The following is an 18172-nucleotide window of genomic DNA, read 5'->3' on the forward strand; positions in this document are numbered from 1 at the left end:
ATCAACGTGGAAGCCATCTAATTATTTTGTCTTTACAATTGAAAAACAATTTAAATAAACATCTCATAAGGCTTACCAGCTTTATTGAACCCCTTTAATGTCTGGAGTCCCTATTATCTTATGTTTGGGTTTTGAAATCATGAACTAAATTATACTACTACTATGTGATGATCTTTGATTTTAATTCTTATAAAGGGAAAATTTCAACTTATTTTAGAGTGGTATATTTTCCCTTTATAAGAATTAGACCACAAATAAAGTTTAATTTATACAATTCTATCAGAGGATTACCCCGCGTTGCTCAAGTCAAGGAGGGAGAGGGATTATTTTGTATTTCATTCGAGTAATAGAGTCTTGAACATACTCTTGACTCTCATTAGTAAAATCATCTTCATTAAAATGCTTAGAGTAAAGACAAAATAAACAATTCAGATATGTAACTTGGATAAGAAATCGTCGCTCTTTATAATTCCAATAAATTTACAACTTCTTTTTTACAAAATTAGTACAAAAAAGATTTTAGTAATTTTCTTCGCGAATTTCGATTTGGGAATTTTTTGAAATAAATAAAAATGGACTTCTCATCTAGACAATTTTTTAAATGCATTTATGTTGGTATGGTGTTTAAAGTTTTAACACAATATTTATTGTGTTATATTTATAATTATAATAATACTGTAATAAGGTTACAAGAGATTTTCAATGTGATTTCCTGCCCCTCCTTGGCTCGAGCAACGCCGGGTAATCCTTTGCTCTAGTATTGTATAAATTAAACTTTATTTGTGGTCTATGACCATGTACGTAAATTTTATGGTCTCACATATTGGACCGATATTTTTGGCCTCATATATTAAGAGAGACCAAATTACTTTTTTTTTTTTAGATCAACCTTCATTGATCTTTTTATTATACTAAACAAAGATCTTACGAAGATTATAAATATCTGAATCGCTTTGAAATTCTAAAAAGTATCTGAAAGGTTCTAGAACAAATACTGTATACATAAGATATTCAGAATAATTATAGTGTATGCGGTGAAATGACACCTTAAAGCTAATACTATACTTTAAGATAAAGTACTGACCTGTCCATTGTAGCATCCACCAGCAAGGATGTTCAAATCTTTAGGGTTATATTCTAGGTTAACTAGATAGCTTGGAGTATGTATGGTTGTCTCTGGATGTGTTGGGTCCTCTGTAAAAAAACAATAAAGATTGATTTATTAAAAAAATACTTGTTTGATGCATTTTAAATTCTTTTGATAACAAATTTATTGTATTTACAGAGTATGAACATCTACTTTGATTGAACAGATTGGATTATCTAAAGTTATTCTTCATTTTTATAGTTAACCCTTTAGTGTCGGCTGATATAAATAATGGATTTTTTTCTTTCAAAATGTACAAATTAGTTTATTTCAGTCACAATAGAATGAATGATTAAATATTTGTCAAAAAATATTTCCTGACATCGGAATTTTGTTTGTTCCCAAAATGAAAACGTTGGACTCTCCCAGGTACTGATGCTAAGACAAAAATTTATTAACTATACTTCCTTTTATATTCTTATAAATAATAGTATTTACAAAAAATAGTCATAAATTATCCTGAAAATAACACAAAAATACATAATTTTGTTTCTTTGTATAGTATTCTTTCATACACAGAGTCTTATGGAGACGTTTTTCGCATTTTTGGCACATAATTCTTTTCTGTTTCATACAGATAATACATTATCCTTGCTTCCATAATAGCAAATGGGGATTGACTTCCTCACATCTTACAAATATTGGTGGATGAGCTGATTTTCCACCCTTGCAAGTTCTTCGATTTTGGTGCTTAACTAGTGTTTCAGCAATGTTTATTGTGAAAGCATGGTGATTCATGCAGATAGATGAATTCACTTGGTTGTAAAATCAGTGCGCAGCAACCACTGATAAATTTAGTGAATGTGCAAATACATTTTATCACCACTTTCGAGCTCGATAGCTGGATAAGAGACGATCACATAAGTCCACGCCCTCCCATACCTCTATTGTACATATGGACGAAATGAGGTTAATACTTTTTTAATTCATGCTTGACCTTCGTTCAACCTTGTGTGAAGGGGATACTCCACAATAGTTGCTTCCGACAGTCACAGTATATTTTAGTATAATAGTTTTTCCATCTGATCGATAATCATAGTTTATTCTCACTTCTTTTTGAATTTCCTTAATCGTCTTCAAAGGAAAATGGCCAGTACGATTATTCCTTATAGTACAGCAGTCTCTGATAAATCGGTTAGAATTTGATGACTACCAAATAAATTGTCGAAAAATAGTACATGAGATGATGGTTGTATCATTTTGTTAACAACATAAAAACCTAAAGGACCTGCTTTATCCTTTCCACAATAAATTTCAAAATTAAAGGGATATCAGTTGCTCCACACATCATCCATAATTTATGCCCGAATTTTATAAGTTTGTTTTGTATGAATTGCCTTACACCATGCAAACTTATATAAGGTACCATAGATTCATCTATACTTAGAAATTCATCAAAAATCCCAAATTCCTGTCACTTTTTTTTAAAGCATTTCTAACAAAGTCTCAATTTTATATACTTTTGAAGACGACAAGTTCTTATTATCCTCCACGTGAAGAAATTTCTTTAGAGTCTTGAATCTCATTCTACTCATTGTTCGAGGGAATATTAGAACTTGTAAAGAAGGCTTTGTTGACCAAAAGTTATTTCTGTGTAGGCAAACGGTGATAGCCACTGATGTGAATTAGACCAATAATTCTTTAATATAAATAAATCATTTCTTCTTCATCTACCAGAAATTTTTCCTCAATCTTGTCCCTTCTTGCATAAAGATTTGTTTTTTCTGTGATATAGTTTACCATCTCTGGATTAAAATAAAGCTAAAAAATGTAATGAGTATCTTGATTTGTATGCTGCATTATAATATCTGATGGGGTTGGCACTTAGGTCATCTTTTATTAGACAGCGAGTTCCAGTCTGAACAACATTTCATCTTCGTCATTCAGCAAGTAAGTATGGCCCTCAATCTTACCAGTAACTTCATCAACATTAAAATCTTAATCCAACATATCCTCATTGTTTTCTTTGTCACTAATATTTGGGTCACATAAAGGAGAAAGTATCACAATCATCAAATAAATTGATCTCAACATTATCTACGTCACTATTCAAGAAGCGAAATCTTGTAATTTTTACTTTTCGACTTATCCATTGTCTGACGACCAATTAATATTTCAAAATAATGATACTAACAAAGATGAAAATGTCTTTTGTTCTAATGTATTAAGTAACTTTCAGTACCATAAATGTCCGACGTTCCAATTTTGTGAACAAAAGATTCAAATGTTTTCTCTAACAAGTTCCAAATTTATAAATTATTAAACATTTTGGGAAATGCTTTTGAATACTACTTAATTTATTGTCATCTTCATGCAAACATAGCAGCACCATAATGTATATTTTAAAATTATTTATTAATATTGATGTATTTTCTAAGTATTAATAAAGCGATTAGATACAATAATGATTTTTTTCTAACAAAAGGGAAAAAAGATATAGTCTTAAAAAATCATGTTCCTAAAATGGTAACGTTTAGTGTAATGATGTGAAAAGAACTGATAACTTTTTATGGAGAATATCTAAATGCATCTTTTAAAGATATATTTAATTGTGAAACATGTGGTTTATTATTAGATTAAAGTACATTTTTTAAAGTGTATTTTTTTTCTTTGTTACCCTTAAAAATAATATATCACCTCATACTGATGTTTACAAAACTTATTATAGCACAAGCTGTTTAAAGGAAGGGACATTGCTTACTTTTTAATCGTTATTTTTTCAACTTATTTTTACATATATTTTTTATTACTTTTGTAAAAACTGGGTCCGACACCGAAATTTTTTTCCGTTTAGTCTTAAGTGACTTTTGTTGACCAATTTTTTGGGCCAGTCCGTGACTAATACTTTATGGGATGTTTTTTTTTGTCTCACTCTATAGATTGATTTTTTTGGTTCTCATATAAAACAGGAGACCAATTTTTTTATTTTTTTTCTAGATCAACCGTCATCGATCTTTTCATTATATTAAACAAAGATCTTACAAATATTATATACAGGGTGTCCACGATAAATTAGAACTATCTTAAAATTCAACCTGCTTGATAAAAATGGAATTTGGAGTGTATTTGTTAATATGAAAAAGTTAGACATGATATTAAACAATAAATTTATTTAACATGTCCTCCCTCAGCAGCCACCATCTTCTCCATCCTGCCCCTAAAGGATTTGCATGCCCTGATGACTTCCGCGGAATCGAGAGCATTCCACTCCCTCGTAATGGAGCCCTTCAGGGCCACGATGCTCTTGTGGCTGACCTTGCACACCTCCCTCTCCAACTTCCGCTACGAGTAGTAATCATACGGATTGAGGTCGGGTGAGTTGGAGGGCCAGGTGTTGGCGATCCCAGAAAGTGATGTCGTGGGAGTTGAAGAGGTTAGTGGTCCTCATGGCGATGTGTGCGGGCGCTGAGTCTTGTTGGAATATGAAATCCCTCCCAGCGGCCGTATCCTTCAATCAGGGGATGACGAACTCCTCCATGACTACGCAGTACGTTATCGCGTTAACCCTTTCCTTGGGGTTGAAGAAGAAAAGAGGCATCACCTCACCGGTGCTGCAGATGACACTCAGGGTCATCACGGAGGCCGGGAACGTTGTGGTGAAGACCGCAGGGACCTCTTCTCTCTCCTTGGCAATCCACCTGTCATTCTGGACGTTCCATTCGACAGTCCAGTTCTTCTCGTCGGAGAAGATGATTCTTCCTCCATGGCTCTTCAGGTCATTGAGGATACGCTTACCGTTGGTGAGCCTGGTGGCCTTCATAAATGCCGTGAGGATGTGTTGTTTGGCCATTCACAGCCTTGGAGACCAGCTGCTTGCTCACTCCACGGTTCTTGGCCAACCTGGACAAGGAAGTCCCCGGCGAAGCCTTGATGGACTTCTGGAGGCCTTCAAGGAAGCGGGGATTGCGGATTCGGTCACTTCTCATGTTGTGGGCCTTGCAGCAGACCTTTCCCTCAACCTCCCAGACATTGAAGACCCGGTACACCGTGGTCTTGGGATAGTTAAGAAGCTTGTAGATAGCAGAGGGCTTGTGTCCTGCGCGAGCCAATTCGAGGATGACGTCTCTCCTTGCTTGTTCCACGATGACTATTGTTTGTTGTCAAAACAATTGTGGTGGAAGTTATAGTGTATTTTTCACGAAACCTTTTATATTAGTATGATTTAACCCCGAATATCCACATTATGGATCTGGATGAAGTTTAAAGTAGTTCCAATTTATCGTGGACACCCTGTATATCTGGATCAACTTTAAAATCTAAAAATTACCTGATATGTTCTGGGACAAATATTGTATAAATAAGACATTCAGAATAATTCAGACTCTATCCATCCATATATAACAATATGAAATGATAACCCTTAAACTAAAATATATAACCATTTGAATATGCTTTTAATTTGACAACTGCAAAAAGGCCTATGATAATTTTTAATCCATTAAGACAGAAATAAGTGAACTTCAGTGTTCTCCAAGAATTAGATCCAAAAAAAGATAAAGTAAATCAAAGTATTTTATATACTTTTAACTTGATCACTGATCCTTCAAGGATACCTTGAGAACTTTTTTTGAAATTTTCTCTAAAATTAACGGTTGCCAAGAATCTAACAACTATTTTTACGTTTTGAAAAGTATGTGATCAGTTATAAAATTAAAATGTTATTATTTCCTCTTATATCAAAATATACAACTCTAAAATAAGTTGAAATTTTCCCTTTATAAGAATTAAAATCAAAGATAATCAAATAGTCGTAGTATTATTTAGTTCAAGATTTCAAAACTCAAACATAAGATAATAGGGGCTCCAGACATTAAAGGGGTTCAATAAAGCTGTAAAGCCTTATGAGATGTTTATTCAAATTGTTTTTCAATATAATTAATTTGACTTTTAAAGACTAGCAGTGAAATCCTGGAGTTTATACCTAAAAAAATGTATCTCAGTTATTTTTGTGATATAGTTATTAGGTATGTTAAAAAAATAAGATGCTTTTGAAATATTGATCCACAACCATTTTGATAAATATGAGCCCAACCCAGCCTGCGTTTTCCCATGGGATGTACTGTATATAGTGCCCCCTGATGTATATCATAAACATATTTTGATCTGAGAAATAACAATGGAGTCGTATTTGAAATATTGCAGGCGTGTGCATTTAGCGTCGATTATGCAGCATTGTTTCTCTTTGTTGCTTTTTGTTATTGCTCTCTTATGTATATCATAATTCATATGCGTTTTTAGTATATGTTAAGATTTCAATAAAAATGTATCTTGTAACAGGTTTAATATTCATTTTATTGTTATTACATATGCGTATATTGAACTATTGTAAAAAAAAAGGGATTCTAGAGTTATAGACCACTGTTAATTATTTTCCATACTCGAATATTTGGGTCTTGATCGATGAGGATTGAGAAAAAATGGTTTCTTTAAAATATTTAAAAAAAAAAAAAAAGGAATAATAACGCTAAATCCTCTAAAAGGTGCAAAAAAAACCTTTGTAAGGTCACAAAAGAAGAAATTTTGCGTTACATAAGTCATTTTTATCTTTTCAGTGTTAAAGCAATCAACAAAACACACTCACAATCCAAGAAATCTTTAAAATATCTTTTGACACACGTCTATGGGAAAATGTCCCAAATCATGTTGGAGATTGTGTGCCTCAATCCAAAATCCGATATTCAAGACTCAATTCAATACTCTTTGTTTTAATTATATCATGTAGCTTTACGTAAAAATCATTATTTTGTTTTAGATATGTATATGCTATGTTATGATGTCACTTGTGTACATAGATTAAAACAGTGGGTTATCTTAACAGAAATATGAAGACCATATTGTATTTAGTTAGAATAGTGAGCTTTTGAAAAACTTTTAAAAATTTAAGTTTTGAATTTAAAAAGTGGAAGACGCTGGAGCCAAATTTACGCGGAAATGCACATTTCCTGCAATTATGTCAGCACTACTTATATAAGAATTATACATTTGTTATTGATGAAATCTACACTAGGGTGGAGGGTTATTAATTTGTATTTACCATAATCACTTTCCCTGTTAAAATCGTTATTAAAGCACATTATTCTGTTAAAAATGTTACCCTGGACCATAAAAACTTAATTCAATTTTCTAACAGAATAAATTCCAAATTAAATTCAAGTGGGATGCCCATTTATCTTTGGCCTAGGCCCCACACACGCAAAAACCAGACCTGGGAATACATCCTGCCCTTTTACGTTCTCCCATTATATATGCTGATATTACAAATGGATTGCACTCAGATTTCATTAACATCCTAGAGATTATTTGAATCAACTGACCTATTTGAAAAGTATATGATTCCTTGGGAGTATCCGGATGAGTAGCTTGAAACTCCATATTGCAATAAGCGATTGCTATACGCGAGCCTCCATCAGGACGCCAAGATATAGAGCTTATGGGTCGTTTAATCGTTTTAGACGGATCTCTAAAAACATGGACACTCTGAGCCTTTGGCTTTTCACATTTTGTAGACTCATCCATTGATTCAAAGTAATCTTGATATATTTCAATGGCAGTGTTCTGACGAATACATGATTCCATTGCCTATTTAAAAAAATAGTAATTTAAAACTCATAAACCTTTTAACTGCTCTAAATACCTGACAAAGATTAAGAACAGAATGAATGTAATTATCGTCTTTTTCTACTTTTTTACGAAATCTCATAGTTTGGTCATTTTCCATGGGATTGATATCCTTGGGCCATCCTCCTTCAATATGATTCATTCCTTGACTTGTATATTCAGCACGTTCAGTGTTCACCTATGAAAAAGTTAATGAACCTTCAAGTTAAAATAGTGTGTATATGTATAATGAATAATGTAACACATGGGCAGAAAAGTCCTGAGCTTAACTAAAAAAAACACGGTTTTTTATTCGCTTTATGGAGCGGAGTTCTCACAACACTTTTCAAGCCATTGCTTAGCTTGAACAGGTTTATTGATTTCAAGAAGCTGTGTAAAATTAAAAAACACAATTTTTTGAACCAGATTATAAAATTAACTTAAAATTTAACGTATTTTTTTTTTTTTTTAATAATCAATTGAGCAAACAGACTTTAAAATATTCAGTTTAGCATATATCATTAACAGTCACGACTTCCAGATTTGACTTGAACTTCCAGCATCTCTTTTAATGAAGTTTTAATACAGATTATCTCGTGCATGATAACGGACATGAGTTGTAGCTTTTATGTATGGGATTTTGACTCATTAAATTGATATTACCTTCAAACGCCCAAAATAATTAGAATTTCACTTACGTAATGTTCGGATATTTCCGACGAACACTGAACAGAACGATGCAAGGGATCAAGATCAATATAGTCATGGGTGAGTTTATTATTGGGTAGAACTTCCTCCAGGATTTTTGCAGGCTCATCAGTGAAAGTTACAGGCTTATTGAGTCCACTCACTTTTTTTGATATTTCCAATTTGATTTCAATTTCTTTATCCCGAAGCTCCTCACTAAAAAGAGTAAATCCATGATTAATTATGTTAAATATAAGGGAAATAAATCTCCAAACTCATCAAAATCATCATCGAAGTTGGAGTTCATTGTATTTCAAGAGGAAAATCCGATAAGATAGGAAATTATTGATCAAACAAATTACATAAATACAATAGGTAGGTAAACTATTGTTGTAGAAAGTTCTTGGCTATAGGTACATAGAAAGTTTTTTTTTCTTTTGTTTATGTTAGCCTATTTTTATTGCAATTAAACATTTTAAAAATCAAATTTTATATATGTACAATCATATTAGTAATGCACGTGTTGACATTTTGCAACCGTTTCGGGTCAGGCTGTGTATTTTCAATTTACTATTGTAACAAAGATTCTTTGCGCTTCTAATTAGCACCCTTAGTAGTTAAGTTTTTTTAAACAATTTTAATGTTCTATTTCCAACTAATTACCCGTTTTTTCATTCTAGGGTACTGAAGTCTCACGCAATAGGTAAGGAAGTCTACCAAGTCAGGGTTGTCCGCAGGATAATATTTTAGAAAGACCTTGTTTTAAAATTTAAATTTTTTTCTATAATCAACAATTATTCACAAAAAATTTCAAAATCCAAGGCTATTAAGAATAAATAAAAAAATTGGGGGAAAAAATCAAAAAAAATCACAGCTGTACTCCAAAAATTTCAAAAATTGAATTTCTTGTATAAAATTTTTGAAAAAAAATTTCAAATGTTAAATTTTTTGGAAAGAAATTTCGAAAATCTATATTTATTTACAGAAAATTGTTTTTTTTGCAAACAAAATTTGAAAAATTAAATTAAGTAAGAAAAATATTAAATTTTTTGAAAAAAAAATCAAGTACTAAATTTTCTAGTAAAAAGAAAAAATCCTTAATTTGGGTGGGGAACTAAAGCCCCTCCTGCCCACCCTGTCCGGACACCCCTGCAAGTCCCCCATTTCTCACGTTTCTATGTTACACATAAATTTTGCACACATTTTTCCAAACATAGAAAATGTAACCTTGAATTGGATGTGATGACCTTTTTTGGAAACTAACATTGGGCGTATGGTTGAGAGTAGTTCTGTGTCTGTTCTTATTTTGGAATGAAAACAACAGTCCCTGGACCGAATAAATAAGGACCGATACAACACCAGTTGAGGGTGACGGCCTTTGCATTTTTTGCGACAAGTTGTAATTTAAATTATGTGGGATAGAAAGTTCTATTTAAAAATGTTAGGACACACTAAAAAATAATTTAGAAGGTAATTTTATCATGCAACAGCATGATAAATTGTACGTTTAAAGGTTTATGAGCAATTGCATATATAAACTTCTAAATTTCGTAAAATATATTAAATATATTTAGGTTAAGATCTAATTAAATGATATCTGTCAAATTAAATATAATGTTGGTGGTGCTGGTGTTACAGAATTTAAAAGGTGCAGGACCCGCGAGCTCTAACAAAGCTATCTTATGCATCATAAGTTCATATACGTAGTCACTTATATACTCAAAGAATGTAGCTAACTTAAGTTCAACTAAGACCAGATTTTTTTTTTACCTCCTATCCTCATGATAAGCAAATTTATTACGTTTCTTCTTAACAACCATCTTAGATTTTGGTACCAATAGTTCTGAAATCATAATACATATTTTATTAATTATTGAATTATTCACATTGTAGAACCAGTTAAATGAATATAACTGATTCTACTGTTCCACATACATAATAAAAAGAAATATGATTTTTTTTTTCTAAACCTACAGTTCAATATTTCTGATATTGTATTCATTTATTTTTTACCAACCTGGTTTAATATTTTTCTCTTTTCATACCTTGTGAGATCTTCCTAGCCCCCTAGAAAAAACAAAAAAAACTATTTTTTATGCTTAACTTATTCAGACCACCAAGGATTTCTATATATTTTCCAAAAATATTTCATTTAGGAAAAACCTCCTTATGCTTAGAATGCTTCTAAATTCTTAGAATATACAGAGTGCAGATCAAAAACTTCGAGTAGTATTGCATTAAAACTTCCTCAGCGCCTGTGGCAGTTCTGAAAATGCTACAAGAACCGTTGGGATCTCCATCTGAACTCCCTACAATATCAACAAGTCAATTTCAGCCACATACATCCAAGAAGAACCAAACCTTATGCAGCAACAATATGACTGATTCTACCCTTCTTCCATGTGGCCCTCCTCTAGCCAAGACTTCAACCCCCTGGACTTTGCAGTTTAGGTTACCTCAGAGATAAAATGTCTGCTGCATCTCTCTTCCAAAATTGGTTTTGCTCCGAGCTGTGATCATGAGAGCGTGGTATGTCATGGAGACAGCCTTCATTGTTAGAGCTGCCCATCTGTTCATTGGCGTGCCGAAGTCCTTACTTCTTGTAAAAAATATATCAAATAAAAGTCTTTTGCATATATCTTCCCAAATTGGTTTTGCTCCGAGCTGTCATTTCATGAGAGCGTGGTACAAAAACAGTTTTTGTTAGATTTAGTAATGCTACATTGGCGTGTCGAAGTTTTGGGTGTCCACTCTATATATGCGTTTTGCCTCATTTTGTGGAGGAAAATTATCCCTATTTTTTTTTATCTTAGTCAAATATTTTTTTTATGATTTTGGCATATGTAATTTCTTTTATTAAAAAATAAAACATTTTTCACCCCCCCATTCCTGCAATGAGCAATACTATTATCAATATTTAAAGGACCAAAATAAAGCGTCAATTTAAGGGATTTTACAGCTTTTTTCGGATGAAATTAAACCTTTTATAAAATAGATAGGAATTTTTAGATTTGTGAATTATATAATTCATTTGTTTTCACCTATTACTAGTTTGTTTTTTTTTTTTTTGGCTTTTTTTATAACCATTTAAGAAGATTTTTTTTTTTTTTTTTTGGGGGGGAGGGGGAAATAAGGGTATTAATTTATAAACTATAAGATTATATTGGTCATTAAAACTGGACTTATTAAGTCTATTCGTTGATTCTGGGATTTTGAAAATCTGAGGTAAGAAGTAAAGTTGTCCGTTTTCTGCGAAATTTCCCCAAATATTGAGCTCCCTTTTTACAAGTTTTCTAATGTATTGGAATCTGAACTTGAGGACATCTGGCATTGATCATTTCTTCAATTTGGCTTAGAATCACTTCTACTTTGAAAGTATTTGGAGAATTTGGATTGGCTCCTTTCAGACAATCAACTTCAGTTATCATGGCCTTACTTTAGGACAGGGATACAGTAAAAAGTAGAAGTTTCAATACTGTTTTCGCAGAAAGAACAAATTTTTCTTCTTCCTTCAGTTCAGGACTTATTAGAATTTAGATTTTGTTGCAGTAAATGGGTTTCGAAAAAAGAAAAAAAATGTTGGACATGACTTTTTTTTAAAGATTTAATTCTTGAAATGTGCCTTGAATTGGTTTATTTTCACATCTAAAAATTTAAAATTTATCCTATATTTATCTTGGTATGTAAGATTGTTTAGTAATGAATCCCAAATTAGGAATTTCCTTATTAGGACAATTACAAATTATTTTTCACAATTATGAAGAGTTTGATGATAATTATTTTTGATTACTCCTTTTAACCTTCTTCGGTGTAAAAAAGAGGCTTATGAATTGTCACCCAAATTAAAAGTCCGTTTCAAGTCTGGAGCCGTTAAAATTTAATGATATTCCTTCCCTGAAATCTATATATATATATATATAGGTATCAAATCACATTCGGCTTGCTTCATTCCAAATGAATACGACTTTGTATTTTTAAAATTAGTATATTTATGTATTTAAATACTGATGTCAAAATATTAGGAGCGACCGGAGACAGTTGCAATACTCTTTGTTTTTTCCTTAATCATATTTGAGCTGGTATGTCTTAGACACGGTCGTTAAAAGGCTTTTCCTTGCCAAAACTTTTGGCAGAGTTTTTTGTTGGTTCTTTTAAACACATTTAAAAAAAAGTGAAACAGTGAATATTGTTAATTTCAAATTGTCACAAAGACATTATATTTTGACACGCTCATTTTTTCACAAAAATGATGGCTTTCTGACGAATTTGATAGCAAGGTTGTAGCGAGGAGCATAGATCCAAATAATATTATCTATCAGTATATTAAAAAAAAAATAATGCAGGAAATGAACACAAACCCCAAAACCCATAACCCCCAATCATCTGGAAATGATATTGGCAGGAGTTACTCTGATACCGATCCTCAACTCTACTCCTAGTCAAAAAAGACTTGCCCCAATAACTCCTCAATAGATCCTTAAAGTTACTTTTCCACTTTCACACATCTTCAAGAATAATTATGAAAGCTTTGGAACATAAAATAAAAAATAAATCCAGGTAGCAAATACCAAAAGGCCGGGCCTTCTTTCATCATAATACTATTTTCATCTTAGTAAGGAGGGTATAGGCAGAGTTGACGTTTTTGTAAGAGTGCAAGGAAGAAACAAGAGCAAAAAATATGATTTACTGAATTAAGAATTTGGTTAATATCAGCTGCCTGTTATATGTTTTTGGGTAGAGAAAATGAATTACTACTAGAGAGATGGGAACCTTATACATTTTAAATAGCAATAGGTAAGTGATAATATTGAAATTATATTTAAGTTAATATTTATTTATTTTATGTGGGATTTTTGAAGCAATTTACACCAAAGATAGGTAATAATGCTTACTTCAGTTGGATAAGTTAACACCAAGACGACCTATTTAATAATGAATAAAAAAGAAAAATAGCATATACAAAACACGTTTGGATTTTTCTAATTTTTAAAGCCAGTTTTTGTATTACAAACATTTGAACTCAAGGTATAGCTCATGCAAGCAATTTGCAAGTTACAAGTTACAACTTGAACAAGTATATTACACAATTGTATCCTCACATGCTTAAAAATGGGCGCATTATCACTTCATATTTCCTCCTCGTGTAAACTTTTTAACACGTCGTAACCAATACCAAATTTTCAGCTGATTTCGAAAACATCTTTATGCACAATTCCCATTCTTTACTATATAGAGAGGAATTTCATAAATAAATTAAAATAGGGATAACTTTTTTGCAATTTTTAAATTGTAATTAATTACGGCTAGGAAAAAAAAACACAAATATATCAATCATAATTAGTTGTTAATAAATTTAAATTTAAAAAAGTTAATTCGTCTCCGTGCTCAGTATTTTATTTTTTTCTGGTTGGCATATATTACAATATGGGGTACTAAAAAGTGGTTACTTATTAATTATTACCAAGATTAATGGAAATACAAGGTTATACCATAACGTGTTTACAACTGATGTTTGACTTTCACTACGCTTTTAATATTGACGTCATAGTAGATGAGTGGTTGCGTGTTTTGTCGAAATCTGTTTTTCTTGCCCAGCAGTCGGTAGGATACATTAAATTGGAAATTATAGTAATAGTTACGTCATAGACTATGAGTGGTTGTGTGTCTTGTCAAAATCTGACTGTCTTGCACAACAATTGGTACAGTACATCAGATTGAAAATTCTAGCAAGCCTGATTACATGATGGTCAAATCTTTTATTTCTATTAACCTTGATTATTACTATAAAGCACATTTCCTGTACAAACTTGCAAATTTGTATGATCTTTCTATGTACTTTTCCTATTTCTTTTCTTTTCTTGAATTTGTCTGAACAACGTCGTCTAGTCTAGATATTTTATTTATTTGTAGTCGTAATTTTCTCTTCAAAAATGACCTCAAATAATCTATATAAATAAGTATCAAGGGTGTCCTGAGGATTATATTTGGGGGAGGGGGGATTTTTTTTCAAAAAAAATCCAAAAATTACAATTTTTTTTAAAAACAAATTCGAGAAATTAAATTTAAAAATTTTATTTATCGGAAAAAATAATGAAAAATTAAATTTTCTAGTAAGAATCAAAAATTCCATAAATGGGGGGGGGCTACGCCCCTGAGTATTCATAGGTATCGGTGGAGTGGACAGTATTGAGTCAATTCCGATAATTCAAAAAATTTCGATTACCGATACCGATTCTGATACATCGGTACACCTCTAATATAATCAAATCACTATCGGAGGATTAAATACAAATAAATTAAATGCAGGATCGTTATAAAAACGTGACCGTCTAGACAGAGCCTAAGTTTGTATTCCATTCATTTAATTTGTGTTCATAAGCATTTAATCAAAACAAGTTGATATCATGGATGTTAGAAATTTTATTTTGTATGAATAGCATCTTTTCATTCAATGAAAATCAACCATTCTCAATTAATCATCCTACGTAGTATTAAAATAATTTAGTGTGTGTTTGTGTGTGATGTACGTCCCATTTAGAAAAAGTATGATAAAAATGTATTTAATCCAAAAACGGAGACACATAACGATTTTAGACATAAAATAAAAGTTGTTCAGAATTTTGAGTTACATAGGTTTAATTCTGATCAAACCAGATTCCTAGGCTCTAGAAGGCAAGTTTGATTTTTCACTCAGAAGTTGATTTTTTTTTATAAAAGAAGATCGATTCCCCGTGTCTCAAACATTTTTTTAAGGTATGGGCTGTCAATTCGAAAATGCACCCAAAAAATTAAAAATCTAAAAAACGTATTATAGTACCAACAGAAAAGGGAGAACGTATATTAAATACGAATTAAAAAAAGTGAATTAGAAAGAGGACGAGCGAGTTAATCTTAGTATGTACATTCAATCTTCATTATGGTTGAAGAAGGAACACGGCAAGTTATCAATGGTAATGACTATAAATAAATCACTCAGTCAAAAATTTGAAAAATGTCCTTATATTTACCAAAATCAGTATTTTCACATTTTTCAAAAGTGTCAAAAGAAAGTGCAGGTTTGATTATATTTACATGCAATGGACCTAAAACAACAAAAAATGTTGTATGCAGAAGGTTTTACAATAGAAATTTACATATTATTTAATTATAGTTGATAACAAATGGTTTTAGTTTAGAATTTTAACATATATAAGCTAAATATAAAGAAAATCTTTTTTAATTTTTAACTGGCTATCTTTCAGACAGCGTGTTCGTACTAGTATTGTCTAAGTTTTGTTACTGTCTAGTGCTATATGTATTTAATCCATAATTAAAGAAATTAATCTTGAAACTATAAAGGTGAAAATGTACAGTTTTTAGATTTTTCCCAAAAAATATTGTTTCATAAATTTCCTTCAAAATAAATATGTATTCGTCGAGTACACCGATTATCAAATTAGAAGCCATCAGATTACTCTATCGTTTAATCTAAGCATTTTAATGAAGAAGATTTTGTTAAAGAGTGTCGAGAGTCTCATACTCGAAGAAAAGAGAAAGTAAATAATACAGTTTTGTCTCGAAACACTTGCAAAAAGGATACTTATCCTTGCATATTTACAATCCTTCCTTCTTATATATTGTCATATCAAAGTAATCGTCACGTAATATTTAGTACTTCTTCATCAATATATTATGAAAGGAGTGAACAACTTCAAAAGATAATTCCAAACCTTTAGACGAAGGTTTTAAAAAAATTCAGAAAGAAGTAATTACCAAATGATTGATAATTCCAAATAAAAAGGATACTTTCGTTTAAATTTATTTAAATGAGGATCTAGACATTCCCTTAATATTGTCAAGAATAGTTCTTAAATCCGATCTTTATTTTTCTTTAATAAATATAAAGGAAACAAAATTAATAACAAAGAAGTCAAACACCTACGTCAAGGAGGAAAACATTGTATAATCTCAGAAAGAAGCTTCTCCCTCCAACCATCGTGGTCAAAAGTCAATTTTCAATCAATTATAGGATAATTCATCTTCCATGAATTCAGAAAAGCTTCCATTTCTTATATCCTTTTTTAAAGAGCAAATTCTCAGGGAAATTAAATCCCTAAGTAGTCTTCACTACTCGTCATTTCTTGATGGAACATCATCAATTTTGTAAAGGCTATCTCTTTCATTAAGTCAGGCATTTATTACCTCACTATTGTTTCGTTTTTTTTCCCTCAATTTTTTATCTACGTAGAATCACGAGGGAAATGAAAGTAGATCCTGGACTTATTCAAAGTGTATTTAATTGTTTTAATAAACGAATTCAATCGTTAACCTCACTTCATCGTTATATTCATATTATGATTGATAAATTTATGTTGATTCTTTAAATATTAATGTACATATAGAAGGTACTTAATAATTACTTTCTAGTGTATACAAGTCAAAGTGTAATTGAATGGTTGATGAACTCGCAAAGGGACAAGTAACGAAATTAGCCATTATGATCAAAAGTATTTGGAAGACATAATTGCTTTACTTTCTCTCTCAAGATTTTTAATAGAATATTTCAAGGAATACCATCAAAGGATTTGATATCGTCAGTAAATATTTTGACAATCATCCTACAAATAGATCAATGATGAACAACTTTCATTCTGTTTAAAATTGTTTATTGTGTAGAGTTACATATATTTCTATTTAATATATATATAAATATATAAGGTTCGGAAGACGGAAATTGGATTTTTGAGTATAAGGGGAAAGATATCATGGGTTAACTTGGACCTTAATGAGAACTCTTAATTTTCTTTTTGAGGAGCTCAAATTGAAGTATCAAGTATGCCTCAAACCGTTTAGTGGTTCGTGGTAAGAATCAGCCGCATTGTATGAGTATCAAAAAAAAAATTACTCTTTAGTTTTTGTTAGATTTTCAGATTCATTAACTTTCTCATTCATAGTGTATTTATTATTCTTATCTCTTACTGAAGACGAACTTTATTTATGGGAAGATACTCAGATCATAAATGTATCGCCATCGGAGAAAATTGTCTCATGAAGAACCGCATAGTATATACAAGACCTACAACTCATCAATCTCCAATGATAATAAATAAATAAATCGACATTTGTCAATTTTAATTTATTTCTTAAGTGGTTTTACTTTACTACTAATGCTGTTTTAATTTAGTATGTATTAACTTGGATATCTCATGCATCACTATTTAGTATTTACTTGATCTATTATGAAAATATGCATATTAAAATATTATACGATTAAATGTATCACGAGTTACTGGTATAATATGCTTAATATGTAGTATGTGAGGGATACTTTGAGTACACCATGAGTCAAATTCCTGAAGCACAACGTGGAAAAAGAACAAATAATTTAGATCCTCTGTCTGAAACTCTTTTAGACCATGATCATGGTCTTTTGTCTTTATTTGAACTGAAGGAAAAACTGGATTTGAATTTCGTTCAAAAAGCAATTTCAGATATTAAGCTTGAAAATGAGGCTCAATTTTTGTTCATAAATATAAACTATGCAGTAATTATGTCTTGTTATGAATAATAATAGTAAAAATTCAAAAATAAAGTATATTTATTATTATACAATAACTATCAAACACAGCCAACAATAAGTTTAAAATATATTATAGCTTTTAAAAATTGTATTATCAAAGTATAAAGAAAAAAAAATCATAAGCCATTAAGCTCATTTCTGAAGTCAATAAATTTAAATAACTTTACACCATCCTTTTAAAT

The 18172-nt window shown here is 31.0% G+C and overlaps 1 protein-coding gene across 4 annotated transcripts in view; it reads right to left on the minus strand.

The window, feature by feature from the left end:
* Positions 1-18172, minus strand: part of Dnai2 (dynein, axonemal, intermediate chain 2) — a 53021-nt gene that overhangs the window by 18588 nt on the left and 16261 nt on the right. For 3 of the 4 annotated variants that reach the window (XM_071894040.1, XM_071894041.1, XM_040727191.2), the window contains 5 exons: positions 10202-10274; positions 8443-8647; positions 7782-7943; positions 7462-7726; positions 1085-1194 (listed from right to left, as the gene is read on the minus strand). In XM_071894040.1, the coding sequence (XP_071750141.1) occupies positions 1085-1194; positions 7462-7726; positions 7782-7943; positions 8443-8647; positions 10202-10251 (792 nt within the window). In that variant the 5' untranslated portion in view covers positions 10252-10274. Of the gene's footprint in view, positions 1-1084; positions 1195-7461; positions 7727-7781; positions 7944-8442; positions 8648-8706; positions 8770-10201; positions 10275-18172 lie in introns of those variants that run through there. The other variant, XM_071894042.1, reaches the window with a different exon arrangement.

The sequence above is a fragment of the Lepeophtheirus salmonis genome, chromosome 1 (genome assembly GCF_016086655.4).
Source record: "Lepeophtheirus salmonis chromosome 1, UVic_Lsal_1.4, whole genome shotgun sequence".
NCBI lineage: Eukaryota > Metazoa > Arthropoda > Copepoda > Siphonostomatoida > Caligidae > Lepeophtheirus > Lepeophtheirus salmonis.